This window comes from Macadamia integrifolia, chromosome 3, assembly GCF_013358625.1.
Source record: "Macadamia integrifolia cultivar HAES 741 chromosome 3, SCU_Mint_v3, whole genome shotgun sequence".
NCBI lineage: Eukaryota > Viridiplantae > Streptophyta > Magnoliopsida > Proteales > Proteaceae > Macadamia > Macadamia integrifolia.
This window is the reverse complement of record NC_056559.1, coordinates 7,263,533-7,288,942: the sequence shown is the minus strand read 5'-3', so window position 1 is coordinate 7,288,942 and position 25,410 is coordinate 7,263,533. Positions and strand designations below refer to the sequence as shown.

At 38.0% G+C, this 25,410-nt stretch overlaps 2 protein-coding genes and 1 non-coding gene across 3 annotated transcripts in view; 1 reads left to right on the top strand and 2 right to left on the bottom strand.

Moving 5' to 3' along the window:
* The window catches only part of LOC122073515 (ATP synthase subunit delta', mitochondrial-like), a 5,202-nt gene extending 1,889 nt beyond the window's left edge, over nt 1-3,313 (bottom strand). Inside the window, exon 1 of the mRNA XM_042638106.1 lies at nt 2,918-3,313. Within this exon, the coding sequence (XP_042494040.1) occupies nt 2,918-3,178 (261 nt within the window). The 5' untranslated portion in view covers nt 3,179-3,313. The remainder of the gene's footprint in view (nt 1-2,917) is intronic.
* An 18-nt stretch (nt 3,314-3,331) lies between these two features.
* On the top strand, nt 3,332-11,138 carry LOC122073514 (probable dolichyl pyrophosphate Glc1Man9GlcNAc2 alpha-1,3-glucosyltransferase). The gene is made up of 4 exons (XM_042638105.1): nt 3,332-4,232; nt 7,258-7,464; nt 7,839-8,076; nt 10,681-11,138. Exons 1-4 carry the CDS (start codon nt 3,483-3,485, stop codon nt 11,079-11,081), a joined length of 1,596 nt encoding a protein of 531 aa, XP_042494039.1. The 5' UTR covers nt 3,332-3,482; the 3' UTR covers nt 11,082-11,138.
* Nucleotides 11,139-11,587: 449 nt separating this feature from the next.
* On the bottom strand, nt 11,588-11,806 carry LOC122074991. Its single transcript, XR_006139132.1, has one exon. It is a non-coding gene; the product is annotated as a small nucleolar RNA U3 (small nucleolar RNA).
* Nucleotides 11,807-25,410: the final 13,604 nt, after the last annotated feature.

The following is a 25,410-nucleotide window of genomic DNA, read 5'->3' as shown; positions in this document are numbered from 1 at the left end:
GGAGAATTACATGTATAACGACCAAAAGCAGTAACTGACTTCACTAATGATTCTTAACCTTCCTAATAAGTTTAAACTAACTTGAACTAACATAAAACACTTAACTTAAAATCTATATTCGACTACTTAAGGACCCTCACAACCTTATTCCTATACTTAATTTTATGTAACCTCCCCCCCCCCCCCCCAAATGCCAACCTTGGGGCTTACAAAAGAGGCTTATTATATTAATAAACCCAAAAATAAAAATCACAAGGCCCCCATAGAATCCAACCACAGGCCAAAATAAAGTATTCGGAGTCCCAATTGGCTGATTGGACGCCCTTAACTGCATCAAGCAGCATCTCAATTTCCTAGCAACATGTGTTAGGAAACAGGAGAAACCTTTAATTTCCCTGGCCCAGGATATAATGGAAAAGTTGTTCTGGTATGCATTGACCTTCACATGAAATCAGCAGGGGTATCAACCCCTTTCCCATTGACTTGTTGACAACTCAAAGTCCCAACCAACTACAATTACCCAAATGAGCAAAAACCCCAACCCTACAGCAAGTGATAATTATAGCAATAAATGTTTTTTGTTTCCCTGTTAGTTAACCAGATGACCACTCAAAAGTATCGGTAACATCAACTTGAATGCTCAAAGGAGAGTACATCAGCATTAAAAATGACTGAGGTAATAAAATTGTATCATCAACCTCCATGTTGAAATCATTCATCATTGGATAGTCCCAAAAAAATAAAAAAATCAAAAGGGAATACAGAAGGGTGGTGATGCGATCCTGGGTTCAATAAACCTAATTATGGGTCGCTATGGGCCCACCCAAGTGATGAATGGCTTAAAATTTAATTGTAATGGAAATTCTGTAAATGTTTTTAAAGTTCAGGAATCAGGAAATAAAGGAGGGCAGTAATAAGAATTAATTGATATTTAAAGTTGAAAAGGGAGGACTATTCTGGAATTTCACAAGAAAAAAAAGATAAATAAATCTAACTTAATAATGATGGCTAAACTATAAATACCAGGAACTAGGGTTTTCATAACAACTAGAAGAAGAGTTAGTTATTCTTTTTCTTCACAATGGGAACAGTCTGGCACAGTAAACCTAGCTGATTTCGAAGATGAAAACTCTATCATTTCTCGTTCAATCTGATATTTTGGGGATAAGATCCTCACCACCAATCCTCCCAAATATAACATTTATCAAGTTGAATGTGCAAGCAGCAAATGAACCTAATTAATCTGCAATCAGATTTGGTCATATGAACAAGAACCAACAACAAGGTGAGCTCAAATCTCCAAACCAATATTCAGTTCAACCTCAAACTGTACGGGTTGAATTCCCCCCCCCCTTCTGATTGCTTCGGCTGTGTAGCTTTCGCTTAGTCCCTTCCCCCCGCCCTTCTTCTCCCTCCCCTTTTTTCCATTTGTATATTCATCATCTTGGTTATATCCCTTAGGGGTAAAGGCGACACTCAAAAGTTCAGGGAGAAAGAAGCTGAATCGATAGAGTTCGAAGCAACATTATGTGGGATGCGACTATTGTCAAACAGAACAGGAAGTAGGAGAAGAAACAGGGAGGGAAAGAATAGAAAGAAAGAAAGGAAAGAAGGAATAGTACCTGAAATGAGAGATCAAGGGCAGCAGAGAGAGAGAGAGAGAAAAAAAAAAAAAAAAAAACAGTAGAACCACATTTGACTTTCACAAGAATCAGTGTAAGGTTAAAATTTCATTTAGTTCTCCAAAAACTGAAACTATCGACGGACCAGCTTACATTTGTAACATAGGAAGAAAGAAAGCATCCTAATCAAACTCTGCCTAAAGTAGAGTTTGAATCAAACTCCACGACTCTATCCCATGACTCTACTACATGAATAAAATAATAAAATAAATTCTAAAAAAATACACTAGAACCTTAGTATAGTTGTCCAGGCAATGCCTAGGCATCCAGCTAAGGGTGCCTCCATCACCTAGGCGATGCCTTGGGGCCTTCTTGTTGTTAACTTGGCTTTTTTTTTTTCCAACCCCAAGATCGCCTAGATGCTGTGATAACGATGAATTTTATCCATAATTAAACCCAGTAAAGAGAAAAAGGATCTCAGGAAGGGTCACACACAGTTATCGGACAAATTAACAGATGCAAAACCCTCCATTTCCCACATTTCAGAATCCTCTACAAGTCAAGTTGCAGCCACTTCATTGAATCAAATTGGCATTGAAATGCTCAAAGGCAGCTATGTGTTGAAAAGAAATGCATTTTCTCATCTAAACAAGATCCAACTCCCTGGTGCAAAATGAAACGAAACAGCATGCAATGGTATGACAATTACCAAGTGAAACAGTTCTATAAATTACACAATCCTAGAAATTAAATGCACAACACACTTTACCAACTAGTAGACAGCAATGTAAGTGTCCAGAAATAGCAACAAGCTTAGCGAAACTCTGCAGAATCAATTCTAAATTTGGGTAAAATGTTGACACCCTGCAAGAGGAGTCAACAAGGGCACATATTGCGTTTACCTAATGGGATATGGAAGGGGGAAGAAGAAAAAGATACAATTGCCAGAATACCACAACAACCCTGTTGCTCTACAATGACTCCCTGGATGATAAAACAAAAAAACCCTAGTGGGAAAAATTACAGCAATCTACAATCTCATCACATTCAACAAAAATGAAAACTCCATGCCTGTGAATCGACCAATAACATCAGAATGATCAAAGAATAAACGACTCAAAATATCCAAAAGAAAATCAATATCTCCAATTTAAGGATCTAGATTTCGTGGCAATCAACATAATCAGCAGGAAGGAAACAAACAAAATAAACAAAGCCCAGATGAAGCAAAAGACAAACGACAATGAAATAAATAAAAAAGGGAAAGTAGGTAATCGATCGATCGAAAAACTGACCTCCTTGCCAGCGAGCTCGGATTGGTAAGGAAGAACGAAGTTGACTGTGAGCTTGGAAGGGATCGAGGAAGGCGTGGTGGGTCTGGGCTTCATGAAAGCGAGGGGAGTCTTAGGTGGGTCAATGTTTGGGATCACCTTCTTCCATGCCTCTACGAACGATGAATCCACGGTTGGACTCGCCGGTACATCTGCAGACGAGAAGGCCCGAGCCCTCACCATGGAGGTCGCTCTGGCCAATAGGCGAGGAGCTTGCCGCAACATGGTTGAGCTCTTCGAGGGTCGCTCGGCTTCGCACGGTCGGACTCTGAGACGAGAGCTAGAGAGAGAAAGAGAGAGAGGCAATAAACTGCTGTGTTACCCACTTAGTACCCTCGCTTTTCTTCTTTCTCATCTGCTACCATATCTGTATAAGAAGAAAGACTCCACCCTTTTTCCATTTTTGCCCCCAACATTTGTCATTTTTCCTCTTCCTTTCCTTAACCCTATCGAACTGCCGAGTCAAGACCCACTCTCGTCTCAAATCTCAGTAGCCATTTGAGAGTTGCAGAAGATTATTACCTTCTCCATGGAATCAAAACATGAGAAGGACCCAAAACGCAATTCTTTCACAGCCATGGAAGAGCTAGCCTGGTTTGCAGGCGTCGCCACATGCGTTAAGCTGCTCCTTATACCTTCCTATCGAAGCACTGACTTCGAAGTTCACCGTAATTGGCTTGCTCTCACTTTCTCTCGTCCCCTCTCTCAATGGTACTCAGACGAGACAAGCCCATGGACTCTCGACTACCCACCTCTCTTCGCTTACTTTGAACGGGTTCTCTCCGTTTTTGCCAATCTCGTTGATCCCAAGATCGTAGACCTTCATGGTGGATTAAATTACAGTGCAGATTCTGTCGTTTATTTTCAGAGAATCAGCGTTATTGTCTCTGATCTGTGTCTCTTTTACGGAGTCTATAGATTGACTAGAAGCTTGGATTCGATTAAGCGGAGGTTAGTTTGGGTTCTGATTGTGTGGTCGCCGGCGCTTATCATTGTCGATCACATGCATTTTCAATACAATGGGTTTCTTCTTGGGTTCCTTTTGATTTCGCTTTCGTTTTTGGAGGAAGGGAGGGATTTGCTTGGGGGTTTCTTTTTTGCGGTCTTGTTATGCTTCAAACACTTGTTTGCTGTGGCGGCACCCGTGTATTTTGTTTACTTGTTGAGACATTATTGCCGTCGTGGATTGGTTAGGGGGTTTGGAAGGTTTTTGATGATGGGTGCTGTGGTTGGATTCGTTTTCGTGGTTTCATTTGGGCCATTTTTGTACCATGGGCAGGTAATTCCCTTGCTTTTCCTCTCTTTCAATCATTCTATTCTCAATTGGATTGTTGGAATCCCGTTTCTTACTAAGAAAAATTCGAAACGAGTTTCAAAGTTTGTGATTTGGTTATGTATCTGCATTCTCTCAGTGTGCTGTGTTCGTGTTTGCATGTGAACTAATTGTTTGCGGTTGGTTTAAGAGAAATTCATTGTTTTAATGGTTTTTTTTTTTTTTTTTTTTGAGTGAATATGGGTTGTTTTATTTAATTCAGCTCAAATTTGAAATTTGTATTTTGGGATGGTTGAAGTGTTTATACCCTAGTGTGTAGTGACTTTTTATCTGTGGTTTGTTTTTGTGAGGAAAGGGAATTTTCTGGGAGGTACTTCTTTCAATTGGTTCATAATCGTGGCGTGACTCACAATTGTTTTTGGTCTGTAAAGCTCCTAATGTGTCACAACATTGGCAGCAAGGTGATTTTTCTCTTATCAAATCCTTGAATGTGAGGCTGAAGCAGGCACCGTAGGTTTTTAAGATCATCTGCTTTGTAACTTCACAGTAACATATTGTCTGCCTGCTGTACTTCATGACTTGCATAAGGTAGAGGTCCCTGTTTCTGGGAAATATTTTAGGGAGTGTGATCGAGGAGCTACATTATGCAATATAACAGATTAATAAAGTCTTTAGGGCAAGTTACCTGTGTATTATGGAAGTCCAAGTGATGTGTCTGATGAATACTGGAAACAGGACTGATAATGCAAAAAATTGGTCTTGAGTTGATTCCAAGTTTGAGGAGAGGAGTTTATAACTATGAAATAGAGTAAAGAGGTGGAGGCTATAACAAGTAATTGAACAAGGGATGACAGAATGAGTTTTAGCATCCTGTCAGTCGGTTACAGTTATAGATATTGAAAGATAACAGTGCATTTGGTGGTGGTGATTTTCTCATCCAGTACCAGTGAGAACATAGCACGTCTAAAAGGCATGAGGGGGCACAGTGCTTATCAGGGATTTTAGGTGATATAGATGGGATAAAGTAAACAAATATACTAACCAAAATATCCTTTTAGGTACTGTCCCTGAAACCTTTTGATTGTGAAATCCCTCTTGTGGTGGACATTTTCTTGTCTAGTCCTCATTGGTCAAGGTCTGGACTTTTATATGATGTCCTGAAGTTCCTTTCTCTATCCACCAACCCCCCCCCCCCCCCCCCCCCCCCCCCACCCTTTTTCTCTTGGGTTCATCTGAAGGACACCTCTGTAGGTGTCATTTTCTTGTCTAGTCCTCATTGTTTTTTGGAAGTCCACCTAACTGGTTATTTTTCTCAATAGTAAGGGCATCAGCCATAGTTGTCATGGCTTTTAGGCGGCCCAAGGCATTGGAGGGGGCCTAGATGCAAGACGAAACTAACATGGCCACCAAGGCACCCACCTTGACAATTATGGTATCAGCATAAACTAACTTCTCTCACACATGTTAAGCAATAGTCTTCATCATCATTCGAAACCCCAATCTGTCATCAATCTTTCTGAAGGGAGATTCCTCTACCGTCAAAGATGGAACCATGCCTAACTGGAGATTCAGATCATTTGGACTGTCGACAAAAGGTTTATGAGTTGAATGGTGTCAAATGATCTTTGTAGAGTGGCAGTGAGCTGTGATAGTGTGAAATCTCCATAAAAGGGCGGATCGCCTTGCCTTTTTATCATGCAATGGCATCAAGTGAAATACTGGTGTTATGATCTGGTTGGTCTACATCCCAATGATGGAATGTAAGAAACCATGTTATAGTGAGTTGGGTTCACGTTAATGTTCACCATTTGTTCTCATTGTGGCAAAAAAACTAGCAAGGAGGAAAATTATTGCGAAGAACTGAAACCCTAGGATTGATGCTTGATGTGGCCCAATGGGATTCTTCATCTAAAATAGGTATGCAATTGACGACTCTGCCCCATGTAATGGAGTCGATCTTTTTAAGCTGTGACACAATTCTCAGCATCAATGTGAAAACACCATAATGCCCTTCAATGGATTCCATCTCTTCAACAGCATGATTTGAGTGGGTAAATAAAAGTAGGTTACAATTTATTTGTCAATCAGATTTCCCTTTTTTTATCCTTCTTGCAAATGTGAATGCCACCTCCAGGCACTAAACAAATTTCAAACTGTCCAAAGTTTCGTCTTGATAAAGTGCCCTCTTAAAATTTAATTCATCATGCATAGTTGCAATTGTCCATTTGGCTTTTTCTTGTCTTTCCCTTCTTCCTCCCTACCCATTCCCTCTCTCCCTTTGTGAGGTAGGATACTAGGTGTAGATTTAATGATAAAGACTCAAGGAGAAATAAAATCTTTGAATAAGAATAAGAAGTGTTAAGAGAAGGAAAATTTTGGAAAAAGTTAAATAAGTAGAGAGGGAAAGTATAAGTGCTGCCTAGAGTTTCAAATGGCTGGTATACACCATCAAAAACTCAAAATTTTGTTTCATCTCTATTTGCTGATTATCTTCTCCTCACATGCATGCAGAAAAAAAGACAAACTTATTTGATCATACTTGCTGATCGCCTTCTTCACTACAAGCAAGTATATAAACTTCTAAAATAACTAATCCTAAGAACTTGACTTACTCCTCTACTAGGACCCTTTCTCCCAACTAAACTAATGATCCTAATATGACCCAAAAACTGAAACTTACTAAATGAGTAAAATTTTGATTTTGCATCTGCCAATTTTAGAGGATTGGAAAGAGCTTCCATAGGCTTTTGAGTCCCAAGATGAGAAATAGAATTAGTTCTAATTTTGTATGGAATTTTCTGTGGCACTATGCCTCACACAATGAATTTACAGGATGACATCTTGTTAAGTTGTAAGCATTATTCAATGGTTACACCGTTACAGTATTGCATGTGAGAGTAAGTTTGCAAACTTTCTTTACCGTCTTCTGGTCTGGAGATTTTCTCTTGCAGACTGACACTTGAACACATTGCTCACACTTTTATTACCGTCTTTTGTGAACTATTGGATATTTTTAACTCCTTTCTTGCAGATTCATCAAGTCCTTGGCCGCATGTTTCCGTTTGGTAGGGGACTCTGCCATGCATATTGGGCTCCCAATTTCTGGGTATTTTACATTATTTTGGACAAAGTTCTTGCTTTCTTGCTTGCAAAACTGGGGTTCAAGATCCAGGCACCAACAGCTTCATTCACTGGTGGACTAGTAGGGGACTCGTCCCCATATGCTGTGCTTCCTCGGGTAATCCTATTCTATTCCTATATTGAGCATAGGATGGGCTTAAATGTTATCATTCTTTTTTAAACCCTATCTTAAAATCATTCACATTGTACACCAGCTTATTGTTCTTACTGTTCAATTAGTTGAGCCTAGTCTTGATTGGGCATAGCTCAAAATGAGATGATGCTGGAATCTCAACCTTTGTATGGCTTAGACCTGGACAACTGCTTGGGAAAAGAATCGTGAGCTGGTTAGAAGCACCCATTGCTCTGATTTTTTCAGTGCATTTTGGGTTAATGAGTTGGTGGATCACTTGTTTGGTATACAGTACATTTGCTTATATTCAGGAGATGTCAATAACTAATTTTGAATATTTGAATTTTGTGAAAGTGCAGGTTACCCCATTAGTGACATTTGTGCTGGTCCTAACCACCATATCACCATGTCTGGTTATGGCATGGAAAAAGCCTCGGCCAGGGATGATCACTAGATATGTAGCCTATGCTTACACATGTGGTTTTCTCTTTGGGTGGCATGTTCATGAGAAAGCATCACTCCATTTTGTGGTCCCCCTTGCAATTGTTGCAATGCACAGTTTGGAGGACGCTAGACATTACTTCTTGTTGTCAATAGGTACATCTTCAAAACCATCTCTCTCTCTCTGTGACTGTTTTAAGTCTTATACTTGTGGTTGTATGCAAATTATTTTGCATCAGTATTCATGGAAAACAGGCCAGAGCCTTTGTTTCATTATTTTTCCTCTTGGGAGGAAGAAATAAAGGAGAGGCAAAAATTTAAAACTCAGGATCTGTTTTAAGAGTGGGTAATTAAACCTGGTTAATTGATTTTTTTGGGGGCACGGTATCATATCTGTAGAGTGAACTCTGCCAATCCTGGATTAGTTGGATGAATTTCATAATCTGTAACCATGAAGATATGGAGTGACTCACCTCAATTAACCAAGCAAACGGACTTATAAAAGTGGGCAAGGTTAAGTGTGTTGGTGGATTGAATACAAAGTGAATGTAGGTTTATATGACCTTAAACCTTTTTAGGCTGTGTGCTGTCTGTCGAATAGTTGGAAACTAAGATATGAGTTCAAATTCATTGATTTAAAAGCATATCCAGTGGCATAGTGGTATCATGTATCAGTAGGTTGACCAGTTAATCAATTGAATCCCTACATCTTATAACTAAATATGACTGGTATCCAAAAACATAGGTTGATCAATCTTTTTAATTAATTGCAAATAATAATAAAAGCTTAAGGGGGGGGGGAATTGAGACCTGTTAAAGCACTTTGACAATCTTCAAGCCCAAATAGCATGATACTTTTTCTTAATGTTAAATCGTCATTAATAAAACCTACATATGTATAAAATGGAGTTTAACTTGCTAAGGGTATTAGTTTGAAACTTCTTTTTTGGCTATTAATGATGATGTTTTGGAGAAAAATATCTGTAGATGAAGGACCACGTTAAACTCTTATCAAGGAAACACACCCGCTGGGGGCAGGGGGACTCACATACATGTGTTAGCCATTTATTGATGGCGAATACAACCTCAGATAGGGTATTTGTTCATATGGATCATAACCAAAATTTGGGAGGTGGGGGTTCACTTGGTGAAGTGATAATGGCATTCAATCCAGCCAGCAGGATGGCATGCAATAATGAATGGATAAGACCCTAATGAAACAAAGAACGCTGGCCCCCTAATTTCAGAGTTATAGAGCTTACCAGTTCTGTCAGACCAACAAACTTAGAGCTTGCCGGGAAAGGGAAAAATAAAAGACAGAAGAGATGATAATATTCTCTAATCTTAGCACCGAATGTTGAGACAGAGTCCTGAACTGCTCTGGGCCTGTGACTCACTGTATTTTAGAGTGTGAACTCAGAGATGAACTGATACGAGACATGTATCAATATTTGATCTGATAACAATATTTTCTGACTCTTAGTTTTGTCCTCTTCTTCAAGCTTTGATCTGCATCAATATTATTTGAGATCAAATCTGGATTTTGAGTGTTTGTTTATGTCCCTAACCAAGGCTAAGTCAGTTGACCAATTACAGAGAAATAAAAGGATATGGAAAAGAGGTAGCAAAGAGGTTGAAAGAAGAGAGTTAAGAAGGGAAGCTCACGAGTGAAATACCGTTGAGAATCATTTGGTAAGAGAAGTGGATGAGATAAGTTACTGGTCAAGGTTACACCCATGTAACAAACTGCAGGGCCACCTCAGTGATGTTTCAATGCAAATATTTATGGAACACACACAGGTTGAGCTGCAATAGTCCCAGAGAAGCAGCAGCTGATCTCTTGGTGCTCCCAGAGGCAACCATAGCATTGAGATCTTCAACAGTAATAGGGTAGTCTGGATTCAAATTTGCAGCTCCTAGGCCTAGTTTGCTTTAAACTTAGTTAAACAAGGTTGTAATTCAATAAATAACGCTCTCAGTTGAGGCCAATGTAAAAGGGTTTGGTGCTGCACCCTGCCCTTCTATATTTTTGGTTCATTCTAAAGAAAAGGCAAAAGGAAAAAAGAAATGAATTTTTTTCTAAATAAAATGGACTCTTTTATTCATTTATGATTAAATGCACTATTGTTAAAAATATTAGGAAAAAAAAGGTGAAAATCAAAATGTAGGCCTACTTTGTCAAGCATGATAAATTTTCTTTTTGAAGTTTGAGAACCTAGTTTTGCTAGAAGAAAATTTGTCTATGAACCTAGTTTTGCTAGAAGAAAATTTGTCTATGACTAAGGCAAAGGTATCAAACTGGTTTGTTCAATTCATCTGACTGAGATTGCAGGTTGGACACCACTTTGTCATGCTACATAGTTTGTTTAACATATAAGTGCATTGACCCTATAGTTTTTCCATTTTTGTGGAAGGGAATATTGACCTTGGCCTAGACAGTATTTGTCATCTTTATTCTCACTTTCTTTTCCATTGATTTTAGTGTGTTCAAGCTGAATTCAATTCTCATGAGTCAAAAGCATCGAGACTATTCCTCAGAAGGTCCTTCCATATTTGTAAGGTCTGCCCAAATGAAAGGTGTTGGTGCTGGTCCTACTATGGGGACCATACCAATGTTGAGTGGCTAAAAATAATGGTGCCATTTCGCTGCACATTTTTAATTGATGGTAATGAAGGAGCTGGTCTAACATGACACAGTATGAGACTTACGAGTTGCTGATGACCTCTCAAGACTAATTATATTTTTCCTCTGTAATGCAGTGTCCTGCTACTCGTTGTTCCCTCTTCTATTTGAAGCTAAAGAATATCCAATAAAGGTGTTGCTGTTGCTCTTGCACTCTCTTCTCATTTGGGCTGGATTCTCCTTCGAGTTTGGCAAAACTGCAGAAGCAAAAACATCACTCGCTCAGAAAAAGGATGATAGAGTGCGATCTAAACGAGATCCTGCTCATGTCAAAGAAGGCCAACGCATTGTTTGTTGGGTGGGCATGTGTTATTTATTGGGTTTATTATTTGTTGATGTATGGTGTCAGTTTCTGCACCCATATTTTCTTGGTGACAGGCTTCCTTTTTTACCCTTGATGTTGATCTCAATATATTGTGCATTAGGGATCACTTACTCTTGGATTTGGCAGCTACGATGGATTGTTAGATGTCAATGATTCATCACTTGAAACTTCTTTGTTTTCTTTTGGGAAAAGTAATTTTGTTTTTGGAAAGTGCGCACACAGTATAATACTTTGTCTGAAAGAAACATGAACCCTCTGGTGGTTTGTCAAAGCAAAATGAATATGTGGAATGATGGTTGCCTAACCCTGTAACTTGGCTTCAGGTAGTCATTTTCCCAAAATGAATGCATACAAAAGAAACTGTGGGATACAAATGGCACTCAGCAATGAGACCAACTATCTTTGGTCATGGATAGCTGGTGTGATGAGGAAGTAAGTCAATTAACCCTCCAAAATGATCAGTATTACAGTACTCCTAGATTGGAATAAATGTCTCAATTTGGCTGCCCAAGCCCCTTTGTTTCAGAGAAAATGGTACCAGAAAGATCAAAGGAGAGTAGCCTAGCAGGAGTTGTGTGGTTCAGTTAAAAGCCAACCCAACTTCAGAGAGTGACTCCCAGTATTGACATAATGCTGGCATGAAGCAAAAAGGAGTTGGGGGTCTGTCAGACGACCGTGCGACCACCCCAAGGTTGGAATCAACCTCAGAAACGATCCTCTACAGCTTGATGGGCCCTCTACAGGTCTCACCATAGCCGTTAATCACACTCTGATCCCACGGTTATATCTTAACCACCAGACTTTGGTTCCTGTCTCTTTAGAACTCAAGGATACAGAGGTACGAGCCCATAAAACAGATCCTGTTCAAGGAAGGTCGTGTCCATCAATGCTAAGCTTGTATTTAATAAAAGATGTTTTCTCTTACATATTTTCGATGTGGGACTAAAGTTTTCAACATATTATATATAAAAAATAAAATAAAGCACCCAACAAATCATCCAAAGTTATAACCCTAATGGTAAAAAAAAAAAAAAATGGATAACCGAGGGAGAAGAACAATAATATATTTGTAGGAACTAGGAAGCCCCTCCATTATCAAAACCAGGTTTCCATCCTTCACTCATCTATGTTTAAAATAGTGGACATGCAATATTTTTATCTTGAAGGAGATTCTTGACTCCTTCAAGCAAGATGGAAACCCTTCAAAGAATTTATTTACAGGGTTGACAAAAAAAGGGGCGTACTCGGTGCATAAGATTTCCACATGTGTGAGGTTTGGGAGGTAAGAACTATCCAATCGAGAATGTTGAGAGGCTATTTTGACCGCTTGACCACAAGATAGAAAAATCCATACCTTATTGGGACGATATAAAACTAAATTATTAAGGGGAATGAGAGCTGCAAACGAACAAAAAGAGGAAAAAACTTACCCAATGCATATAAAGTGGGATTTATATCCTCTCCAACCGAGGCTGGTTGGAGAAGGACAGGCGAGACACATAAAAAGAGAGAGAAAGTGACAAGTGAAGGGCTAAATATTGAGTTGCTTAAGATTCTAAGCAATAACATAGTTCACTTTGCCAATTTCAAATGGACCTGGATCCTCCCCAGTGCATAGCTGATGGCTAAGAACACTTGGGATATGTGCCCAGGGTGCTACCATCTGGTGGATGCACACTGTGCGTGTTATAGAGGATCCCCTTCCCTTTTGGATTTCCAATGGCTCTAAGAAGGGCAAAGACAACCGAGTGACCACCCCAAGGTTGAAACCAACCATGGGAAGTTATGCTCGAAGAACGAAAAAGAAGACTTTATGGAGTTTTACAATAGCTGTAGCTACAGGCCTTGGTCGATCCACCCTCAAAACCCTGACAAAGCTGGGTCGAATTGGTCTTCCTTGGCTGCTCTTGATTCTTGTTGAAAGTTGGTCTGCCAGGCTTGAATAGGTTTTCTACTAACACACAATCACCCTCTCACAACACACAAATAAAGAGGAAAATAAAGAAAAGAAAGAGAATCGATGGAGGGGTTGAGAAGGGTGGAGAAGAATTAATGAATGGACATCTCACCCAATTGCATCCCATTGGACAACATAAGCCACCTTTTTTTGTTTGACTCAAATTTGTCCTTTCATAATAATTGATGGGTAACCAAGTAAGAATAAATTAGAAAGTAAGAACTGAACATCAAAAGGAAACTAACCTAAGTCATAAAAATAGAAACTACTTCACTAACAATAAAAGAACCAAATAGGAAACTAAATCTCCTAACAAAATCGAACAAAATGAACTAAAATAGGAGATATGGACTCAAATTACTGTTCATGTGAGCAATATTTTGACTCTTGGTGTTGTCCTCTTCATCAGAAGCTTCGATCTGCATCAACATTACCTGAGATCAAATCTGGATTTTGGGTGTTTTCTTATATCCCTAACCAAGGCCAAGTCAGTTTAGCAATAACAGAGTAATAAAAAGTATTGGAAAAGCGGTACCAAAGAGGTTGAAAGAAGAGGGTGTTAAAAAGGGCAGCTCACCAGTAAAAAACCCTTGAGAATCATTTGGCAAGAAAAGTGGATGAGATAAGTTATTGGTCAAGGTTACACCCATGTAACAAACTCCAGGGCCATCTCAGTGATGTTTCAATGCAAATTTATGGAAAACACACAGGTTGAGCTGCAATAGTGCCAGAGAATCAGTAGCTGATCTCTTGGTGCTCCCAGAGGCAACCATAGCATTGAGGTCTTCAACAGTAATAGGGTAGTCCTGATTCAAATTTGCGGCTCCTCGGCCTAGTTTGCTTTAAACTTAGTTAAACAAGGTTGTAATTCAATAAATATCACTTACTCCTGGATTTGGCAGCTAAGATGGATTCCTAGATGTAGATGATTCATCATCACTTGAAATACAAAAGCAGAATTGTTCCTCAGATGAATTGCCAGAATAAAAAATTTTGATTTGTTTTGATTTTGAAAGCTGAAAATTCATTTGATTCAATTTGGTTTCCATTTTATATTGAAAATTGTTTATTTGAACGAATCGATCTGAATAAAGTGTAATCCATATAAATCAAACTGAGCCAAAATTAAACCATATTAAACCCTACAATCGTATATATTTGATGAATTGTGCGAAAAATGTTTGACATATCAAATTTGACATTCTGAGACTCTATCTTAATGAGGTCTGTAATTTTCTTTCTATTTTTATTTGTTTCAACTGGTTATTTCCACTTAAATCGAATTTGAACTGAATTATGGAGAGCATGCATGGACCGAATAAAACTGAATCAATTCAATATGATTCGGTTTTGATGTTAAGAAAATTATTCAGTTTTAATTCAATTTCAATTTGTATCCTGAACAGAAAAACCAATAACAAATCGATTGAAACCTCTATGTCTATCTCTCTTCTTCCCTGTGAATTGACATCTCTACCTCTCTCTAGGAGAAGAGAGGTAGACCCAAGGGCTGTTGGTGTAGGGCATGCTCCTAGACAGAAAACTCCTCTCCATAATTTACTTTCACATATTATTTATTTCACCTACAATAAACTATCCCTTTGTCTTTAATGATAATCGCATGATAGATTTAATTTTTCTATTGATTAGATCAAGCATGATAGTAACTTTATCAAGCTGCTTACATACCCTTAGATCAGATCTAAGGGATCAAGTTCAACATAATTCCAAAATGATTTTTTTTTTTAAACATAATAATTTTTCAATTGATCAAGAATTCCCATGTAGAACCATTACTCGGATAACCTTTATAGGAAGTGTCTCCTCTATCATGAATTGGCCACTTTAATTGGACCTAAAATTCCTTTGGATTTGGCTCGTCTTCAATTCCTATCTCTCCAATTTCCATTCAATTCCGTCTAGGATTGCGACAGATGTTCTCTACACAATCCAATGGATGGTGTGACATAAAAATTTGAAATCTCAAAACCGTTGTACCATAACTCCATAAGTGGTATTGGAAAATACCACGATTTTTTTTTTTTTTAGAAACTCGCACATAATACCAGCTTTACCCTAAACCGTCCCCTCCCTATCAGAACTGAACTGTACCAAAAAAAAAAACTCAAGATCACTGCGTTAAAGCTTGGCATGGCCTAAAAGAAAAGTGCCTTGACAATGGCTGCTGCTGCAAATTAACTGACAAGTTGCATGACTAGAGGTATAAACCTATAGAACATATCTTGTTCAAGAAATGTGGTTTCTATCGATGCTAAGCCTGTAGTAAATAACAAAAATTTTCTCACATCTTTCCGATGTGGGACTAAAGTTTATTAACCAAACTAGGCCAGAGCTAACTCTCTAGACTCGACTTTTAGTTTGAGTTTCCAAAAACCTGACTCAACACGGCCCAATTGCAAAATTTACTCTTTCATTGAGAAGTGGTAGACCTGTTGTAATATGTTGATGTGAGATTCTTGATTCCTTCCAAGCAAGATGATGGAAACATTCCGTCTATGTTTGGTAGCCAAGAAAAGAAAAGAAAAAATAAAATTCAAAGAGAAAGAAGGAATAACTTATCCAGTGGGCATAAGTACGTAAAGAGTTAAATATATCGAATTGCTTAGATTCCAAGCAGCTAGCAGTTCTCTCTTCCAGTATCAGATTCCTAGCTAACGCATGTGAAAAGGGAAAAGATCATTCTTTCTAATACGTTATGAGAAAGGTATGAGTGAGCCAGTGAAATTTAAAGGGAAGGGTTTGTGTGCAGTGTGGAAGGATGGTGTATGATAATTCATAAAGTCATTAGATGGGGGATGAGGGATGAGGGTTTTCAGTGTACCCCTTTAATTCCATCAGACGGTTTTGTGCATGATCATGTACCATGCACGACCGTGCATGTGACCTATTTCCTTAATTTAACTCTTCTGGAATGTACAAAGAAATAAGGAAAATTTGTGGGGTTGGGACTATTTAATTTAAGAGAATTTTTCATCTTGTTAATATTTTAAGAGTGTAGCTTACTAATACGGGAAAAGAATGTTTTCTGGCGCAGGAGCTACACTCCTGGACATAATCCATTTTCCCTAATTAATAATGGATATGTATGATCAAATAGAAGGGGCATGCTTGGTCCAATGGTAAGGTAAAAATGTTGCAACCTGATGTTTAAGTGGTCAAAACAGCCTCTCAAGGTCCCCCACCTTGCACATGTTGGAGCTTTGTGCACCGGGTACGCCCCTCTTTGTAAAATCAGTTGTTTTATGGTTGTCCTTGTTGGCAACCCGACCACGTGGCGGTGATGACGTGGTTAGTTTGGATGATGTGGATGAAAATGATGACATGGAAGTGTTCAGTGTCACCGATGAGATAACAGAGCAGCTTGGTATGCATGGAGTGGTTTAATACATCCTTAATAGGTGGTGCGGGTTTCTGGGTCAAAACTGACAAAATTGGCCTATTTATACTCGGGGGCATTTTCGGTAATGGAAATGACATTTTTGGAAGATTGGTTCTTCATGAAAAAGATATATTGTAATTTACCTAGTCCAGTGCATCTGATTTTGTCGCATTCCGATACCGTATGAAGAAATTACGGCATTTGTGGCAGTCAAGGGCAGTTTCGGCATTGAAGATGAATTTTTTAAAGGAAGTGTTCTCCATGTGACAATACGAAAAAAATACAGTCTTTCCAACGGTTTTGATTTCATCGCGTTCTGATTCCGTATGAGAAAGATATATCATTGGAAAAGTCTAGGGGCATTTTGGTCTTTTTACATTGATGATTCAGATAATTGAGTCTTCTGAAAAGTTGTAGAGCATCCAGTTACGGTTCCAACGCACTTCGTTTCATCTCGATCGGATATCGTATGAAAAAGTTATAAGTATTTCCATAAAGTCAGTTCGAAAATCCAAACCGAAAATCCATCAGTTGCTCTCGGTGTTGGGTGGATTTTTCAGAACTTATTTTTGAAATTTGAAGGGCTTTTGTGTAATTTCAAGATTTTGAAAGTCTGAGTTGCAAGTAAGGGTGTCAACCGGTTGGGCCAGTCAGGTTTCGGTCGGGCTTAATCAGGCTTGAAGACTTTCAAAGGCTACACCGTGTCCGCCCATTTAACTAATTGGGTTTAGTTATTGAGGGCATGGTACACTTTATATTCGGTCGGTCGGCCTCGGGTTATAATCGGGCTATCTTAATCGGGTTTTAGTCGGGCCTTAACCGGGCTACGGACATGTTTAATGTTAAACGGGCTTTAATCGGTTCTTAAACGGACCCTTTTTAAAATGTGCTATTATATTCCGGCCCACTCATGCAAGCCCAAAAAAATGAAAATAAATCAATAAATGATACCAAATATAACCATTATTTAAAATGTGAACATGTCTTTACTTTTTAGTTTTTATTCTTTAATTTGGGGGGTAAAATAGGTATTTTACAATCATTAAAGGGTCGAGCCAAGTCGGTGCACAATAGGCCGATCTCGATCAGGCGTTGTTCGGTCGATCTCGGTCGGGCACCCAACGGTCCAATTAGCAAAATCGAGACCGACCATTTATAAATGGGTCGGGCTCAAGCCCGACACGTTTAATAAACGATCCAGGTCGGGTCGATCTATAAACGGTCGGTCCCGGTCGGTTTAGTTGGGTCGGGCCACGAATTGACATGCCTAGTTGCAAGGGGTCTTTAAGCACTGAAATATATGGAGGCAGGGGCTTGATTGTAATAAATAGGAGTAATGGGAAGTGAAATGGATGGTCAAGATTTGATCACGTAGGCTTGATGCCCATCCAAAGGCTGCTGAGATTTTGTGCTGACATGGACGAGATAGATGCTTGCGCGTAGGATTTGATTGGTTAGGTGCATAATTCTTGATGCACTGGCGCTACACCTTATCAAGGTATGTTGGTGTGTTTCGTGCGTGTATAAAAGATATAAAAAAAATTCCAATCTTAATGATTTCATTAAATCTGATTAAAGCCATCATGGAGGATTCGGATCCAACGGTAGATAAGCCTTTCACTTTTGTGAGTGGGAGACAAGCTCCCTTAAAATCCGGAAAAGCAACCAATCATAGATCGACAACAAAAAGTGCATGCTGACCGATGACGTCATTAGTTGACTATTTTATTCGAATCTTGTGGTTGAGATTTACTATCCGTTATTTTAATTGGACGGTCTATATTAAGAGATTCTCCTTGATGAGATCTACGGCCAAATTTGCACCACTGTTGCGCAGCCCGCCGGTGTAGCCTACACCACTCCTAGGAAGATTCCATTTCAGGCTATCTCATTGCTTCAACTTCAAATGGTCATATCTTCCTCATTTTAACTCGGATTTGGGTGAACCAAGTTGCAGCTTCTTCGTTTTTTCAAGTCCTACACCATGGAAGTAAGAAAAATGAGTTTTGAGTGAAAGAAGGTTACGATTTTGATAGGAGAAGCTTCCCCCTCTTTGTTGGTCCTTGAATGAACATACATACTTGATGATAAATGTTCTTAAGCCATTAAAAGAGGTAACAGAGGTGGTTGAAGTGTGTTAATGGTACATTAACTCAAAGCCAAGGAGGAAGAGAAGAAAGCAATGATGTGTTTGCTTTGAAGAGCAAGAAGTCAAGGAGAGAGAAGGTGTGAGCACCAAACTTGTCAATACAAGTTTTCAGTCATCCCAGGCAATCGGTTGTGAAATTCTCTAACATTTGATTTTACATTATATGCATGTATATATGCTAGGGTTAGTTGTGGATGAATGTATACATGCTAGGTTAGTTGTGGATAAACTGTAAGCATGCTAGCTAGTTGTGGATGTATTTGCTAGGCAAGGCTTAACTGTAGGGCATTGATATAAGCCCCAATTTACTATATTATTTATTGCGTGCTTAGTGGGTGCTGAGCACCGGGAGTGGGTGCTCTCGTGTAGTGGGTGCTACACATTGTAACGGTACTATAAGTGCCATCTCAGCTTCGGCTTGAGAAAATTGGGTGTGGGTGCTCCCGACTGTGGGTGCAGTCAAAAGTAGTGTATTGAGTAGGTACAAAGCCTTTACAGGCACTACTCCGGGGATGTAGGCAAATTGCCGAACCTCGTAAAAACCCTGTGTTGTGGGTGCTTGTTGTTTGCATTTTATATTGAAGTGCGTGGAATGTGGAATGGGTGTGCACACTTGGAAGTGCCTATGAGAGGCTGAGTGTGCATACGACTGTGTGCAAACAAGGACAGGTATATCAGGTTTTTCTTGGCCAGACATCGGACAGGACTGTGTGCAAACAAGGACAGGTATATCAGGTTTTTCTTGGCCAGACATCGGACAGGTTTTTTAGGGATCGGAATTGGACTCACTGATTCACCCCCCTCTCAGTGACTGCCGGGTTACAATAATCAAAGAGACTATCTTCTATGAAACTTTGTGAATAATGAAATTGAGTTGAAAAAGAGGTAAATTCCCATTGTATGTACTAAGAGTAAGAATGGCATGTTTCCATAGAATCATTCTTGAAATTAAAAAAAATAAACAAATAGGGTGGCAAAAGATATGAATGAGTGGGAATCAAGTAAATAGATATGCTTAGCTTTGAAGCAGCTATTAACTCTAAATGACCAAGGGTACCAAGAACTATTACTTCAATTATCAGTTTCAGATCTGCAGGCAAAGGAATCATCATATATCCAAAACCAAATGGGAAATGTGTGGGGAAATTTCTTCTGGGTAAGGCAGGATGCTTATGTTTCCTACAACTTGATGATGAATGAGCATTCTGAGAGGTGGGACTATGTTATTTTTAAAGTAAAAGGGAGTGTAACTATTGTGGAGGCAGCAGAAAATGGTAAAAGAGAGCTGAGATTTGAAGCAGATAAGGTTAAAGGGCTTCTCAGCCCCTCTGGGAGTCTTCCAGTGATGATGATTCAGGAAACCAAGTTGAGCTTCAGAGAGTCTACCATTCTTTGTATCTTGGGAGGTGTAAATAAGATGATTATATGGAAACCTCTGGAGAAGGCCATTAAGGATGGGCTTCCGGATGGAATGAATGATGGTCGTTTGATTGCTAATCATCTTTCGTTCCATTCAGATGGGAAGGTAGGAAACAAAGAAGAGATGAAGTCAATGGTTCCTGGGGTATTTATAATTAATTGGGTGAAAAATGAACCTTTTATGATGGGGGTATATGTGGAATTTGAGGCAATTATAAGGGTAGAAACTGATCATCTTCCTATCAGTTTTAAAGTTCATCCTAGTTGCTCCTATGACAAACTCCAAGTTGAAGGTGATGCAGTACAAGGCAAAATCATTATATGGAATGTAAGGGAAGTTGGCTGCTTAAAGTTGATGTTTCCTCTACCTATGACTCTTTCACATAGTGTCAAGCATGGAGGTGAAGTTACAATAATCAAGTGGCGAACCAATGATGATCTTGCCAATTAACCTGAATGATGTTGTTGTTGTTGTTCTTCTTAATATATATCTTTCTTAATTATATATAAGTTCTTCTTAATTTCTTTCATTCTTAGAGAATTATTACTTCTTCCCTTCCATCAGTATATAAGGCTACATTTGGTAATGTTCCAGAAAAACGTTTCTGGCGTTTTTGAGAACGAAAAAACAGAATAAAATTTTTGGTGCATTTATGGTGTGTTTCATTATTATTATTTTTTTTTTCAAAAACAAAACAAACAAAAACAAATGAAAGAAACGGGAATTGATGGAATGACAAAAGGCAGTTTCGTCGTTCTAGTTTCATTCAAAAAAAAAAAAAAAAAAAAAAAAAAAAAATAGTAATAATAATAATATTTTGACACAAAACGTCGTTTTGGAACAGTAATGTTACCAAACACAACCTAAGTATGTTGTTTGTCTTCACTCTCCATAATCAGTAGATTAATTCTGGTTCTTTCCCAAAATGAATGCATGCAAGCAGGGGTGTCAATTCTAGGTCCGACTATTTAAACTCTAAATTGACTTGGCCCAATTAAAAAATGAGTTCGGCTCTAGCCCGGCCTGATTATAATCTGTTGTTTCTGGTGCAAGGGTGTTGCCTGACAGGCTCCCAATTGGTACTAAAGGATCAATAGCTTGACATGTTTGAAACCCATTTATAGTTCATTTTGAGCCTGTTTACTAAACTCAATTATAGTCTGTTCATATGTAAATGTGTTATTAGCTTGTTTAAAGCCCATCTAAAGCCCGTTTAACCTAATTAAAGACTAGTACGACGGTACCAGACTGCTTGTTAATAAATGGGACCATGCCTAGCATGTGAGGCATGGTTACTTAAATGGTCTAGTCATGGTGCAAGGCCTTAAAATGGAGATCGAAACTCGAGGCCCAATCAAAACTAACATGACCCAACCCGATCTGACTGATTGACACCCCCACTTGCAATAGAAATTGTGGGATTCAAGATGGCATTCAGCAGTGAGACCTCCAATCTTTGGTCATGGATAAGTGAGATGAGGAAATCAACCCTCCAAATTGATAAAGTGGTTGCACTGCTCCCCCCAATTTGGCTTCCCATGCCTTTGTTTTAGAGAAAGTGGTACAACAGATCAAAGGAGAGAAGCCTGCAGGAATTGCCTAGTTCTGTTACAAGCCAACCTATCTACAGAAGAGGGTCCTAGATTCCCATGAGACTCACAATTGATATTTAGTTTGAATCCTCCCCTCTACTGAGCCCTAGTTCGAAGAAAAGATGGAATGGAATCAAAAAAGATAAAAAGGGATTTGTTTTGAGTCTGTCAAACAACCGTGTAATCACCCGAAGGTTGGAACCAACCATGGGAAGTTATGCTCGAAGAACGAAAAATGAAGATTTATGGAGTTTTACAGTAGCTGCAGCTAAAGGCCTTGGTCAATCCACCCTCAAAACCTTGACAAAGCTGGGTCGAATTGGTTTTCCTTTGCTGCTATTGATCCTAAACTTTAATAGGTCTTCTAGTGACACACAATCACTCTCTCACAACACACAAATAAAGAGGAAAATAAAGAAAAGAAAGAGAATCGATGGAGGGGTTGAGAAGGGTAGAGACTGGAGAAAAATTAGTGAATGAGAATCTCATTCCCTTGGTTTAGGCATTTCACATGACAATGACATAAAGTCATCTTTTTTTATTTGACTCAAAACTGTCTTTTCATTATAATTGATGGGTAACAAAGTAAGAATAAATTAGAAAGCAACGACTGAACACCAAAAGGAAACTAGTCTAAGTCATAAAAATAGAAATTACTAGACTAACAATAAAAGAACCAAGTAGGAAACTAAATCTCCTAACAAAATGAACTAAAATAAGAAATATGGACCTAAATTACTGTTCACATGAACAATATTTTGGGACTCTTAGTATTATCCTCTTCTTCAAGCTTTGATTTGCGCTAGTATTATTTGAGTTCAAATCTATATTTTGGATGTTTGTTTATATCCCTAACCAAGGCCAAGTCACTTGAGCAATAACAGAATAATATCGCACCGTAGTAAATTAGTCTGTATAGGTCATAATTTCGATTCAAAATCGAATCGAACTGAAAAACCGATGGTTAACCCGCACCTAGTATTAAAGACTTAAAGTGTTTTAAAATTCAATGAAACTACGAAAAAACAGATAGAATGAACGGAAAAAAACAGGAACAAAGTATAGTCGAGAAGGGAGCTTAAAGTTAAGTAGGAACAATCCTCTACAGTATGATGGGTCCCACAAAGATCTCATCAGAGCCGATAACCACATTCAGATCGCACACCATGTCTAATCAGTCAGACTCAGATGAGAGTACAAAGAGGTAAAGAGCCAATAGAACAGACCCGGTCCAAACGAGGCAGGTTCGATCCGTTTGAAGCTTGTGCTTAATAACAGAAGTTTTATCTCATATATTTCCGATGTGAGACTAAAGTCCTAGCCAAGAAATGAACAATAGAATATTTAAGACATGGAATGCCCCACGTTTCCATTATCAGAGCTAGGTTCCCATCTACCATTCATATATTTTTAGGTAGGTCTATCAAACCGACTTATTTCATTTATAATGTATCTATTTCTATGCTTCTTTTCCAGAGAAATTGGTCTGAAGTTTGGTGTCAAGCTGAGTCCAATTTTCACAAGTATAAAGGCATTTAGTGTAATTCAGAGGCAATTCTTCCATTATTTTTAGGGTTTACAAAATATTAACAAGAAGCAGGGAAGCATTATTTAGGGTGTCAATTTAAATAGGAACCGAAAACTGAAACTGAAACAGCCATTTAAAATGGAATCAAATGAAAAAATTTTATTTGTTTTGATTTTGAAAGTGAAATTTCATTTGATTCAATCTGGTTTCTGTTCTAGATTGTCTATTTGAACTAAGGGTGTTAATCGGTTTGATTTCGATGTATACGGTGTGGTTCGATTCGGTTCACATTTATTTCGCTAAAACCAAAACCACACTATTTACTAAACGGTTGCACTTTCTGAAACATCAACCGTTTAGTAAACAATTTCGGTTCCACAATTTTTAATGGTGTAGATTTTATGGTTTTGATCTTGGTTTATTCCATACGGTTTCTAAACGGTTAGTAATAGATTTGCTAGTTTATTCGCATGCTTATTAAAATTTGTTTTTGTTGATAAATGCTTCAATCTTGTATCAAATTAAATGAGACATTGAATAAGCAAGGATTTAACTACTTAACTACAAAATATGAGTAAATTATTGAATAGATTGTTGAACAATCTCTATGGTCCTTAATTTTTCCCTAAATTAAACCGTTATGTTTTGTTAAAACAACCAAATATTTAATTACTATATTGGTTAATCGGATCGATTTTGACGGTTTAAATGGTTCGATTCGAAACCAATGATTTAAACAGTTAAAACTGACCCAACCCATTTAACTAATCGGTCTTAAACTAGAAACCAGAACCGAACCATTTACTAAACAGTTTTATGATTTTAATGTAAATGGCTCGGTTCAGTTTCTGTAAACAGTTTTGATTTCAAATTCACATCCTTTATTTGAACGAACCGATCAAAATAAAGTGTAATCCATATAAATCAAACCAAGCCAAAATTAAACCATATGAAGCAACAAGTCTTTGATGAGTTGTGCGAAAGAAGTTGATATATATATATATATATATATATCAAATTTGACATGTGGGACTGTATCTTAATGAGGTCGTATTTTCTTCCTATTTTTATTTGTTCAGCGGGTCAGTTCCACTTAAATTGAATCTGAACTGAATTATCGAGACCATGTATGGACCACCAAATAAAACTAAATCAATTCAATTTGATTCAGTTTTGACGATATGAAAATTATTCAGTTTCAATTCAATTTCGATTTGTACATATTGTATCTTAAATCGAAAAATCAAAAATATATCAATTGACACCTCTGGCTCTATGTCTATCTCTCTCTTCTCCTGTGAATAGACATCTCTACCCCTCTTTAGAGGAGGAGAGAGGTAGACCCAAGTACTGTTAGCATAGGCCATGCTCTTCGATCAAATGCTGGTCCCCATAATTTTTTTTTGTTTATTATTTAATTTCAACTACACTGAGTTATTTCTTTTTCTTTAGTGGTAAGTAATTGCATGATATATTTATTGATTGGATCAAACATGATGGTAACTTTTTTAAGCTGCTTATGTTTCCTCAAGATCTAGTGGATCAAGTTGAATGTAGTTATAAAATGATGATATTAGAAAAAATAGGAAATGAGAATAATACTTGTGTTTGGTTCGATCCCTAAATTTTGAATAATCCCAATCCTCTTCACAACTCCACCACACTTTACCCCCCTCAACTTCTTTTACTCTTGTTAGTGATTTCATCACTGGAAATGGTTGGAATAACTATCCCTTATCTTTTATTTTTCTTCTCTTATCTGTAAATAAAATCATGCAAATCCCCATTAGCTCTAACAAGATAGCTGGTGGTGTCATCTCCCAAAAAATATAATCTTTTACTACTGAATTGGCTATTAAGTTCCTTGATTTTGGTTTAATTACTAACCCTGTCGGAATTTCAAACAGGTGTACTTGCTTATTACCATATTCACATTGGTAGCGGTTTTTTTTAAACTCCAATTATATCCCAAATTTAAGATTTTTTTCTGGAGATTAACACTTGGAGTATTGCCTAATAAAGACATCCAGGGCAAATGGGTGGATGTTGATCCAATTTGTGTTTTTCTGTTACAAACACCTTGAATCTATGTGGCGCACCTTCCTATCCTGCTATTTCATCAAGACAATTCAGGTGACAAGCCCATTGGATTTGAAAACTGAGAACTTTTCTGCCACCTGTTTTAATAATATGAATATGTATTTATTTAACTCAAGTACAATATCCGATAATAATATCTCCACTTTCTTCATTACTTTTATTATTATATGCTATTTTATTTGGTCACATGGAAACTACATTACTTTCAAAATAGCTAGCCCAATTGTGTCACCTTGCACAACAAAAGGTGATATCTATCCATTTTGATTCCAATATTCCTTGTTACCCTTCTTTAAATTTTCCTATTTTAGTTTATGCAAGCATAACTGATAAAAG

Excerpts from the sequence above, each read along its gene's own strand:
- LOC122073514 (XM_042638105.1), top strand. The coding sequence starts at position 3,483 with ATGGAATCAAAACATGAGAAGGACCCAAAACGCAATTCTTTCACAGCC. Across the intron at positions 4,233-7,257 it reads CATTTTTGTACCATGGGCAG|ATTCATCAAGTCCTTGGCCG; the intron begins GTAATTCCCTTG and ends CCTTTCTTGCAG. Across the intron at positions 7,465-7,838 it reads CATATGCTGTGCTTCCTCGG|GTTACCCCATTAGTGACATT; the intron begins GTAATCCTATTC and ends GTGAAAGTGCAG.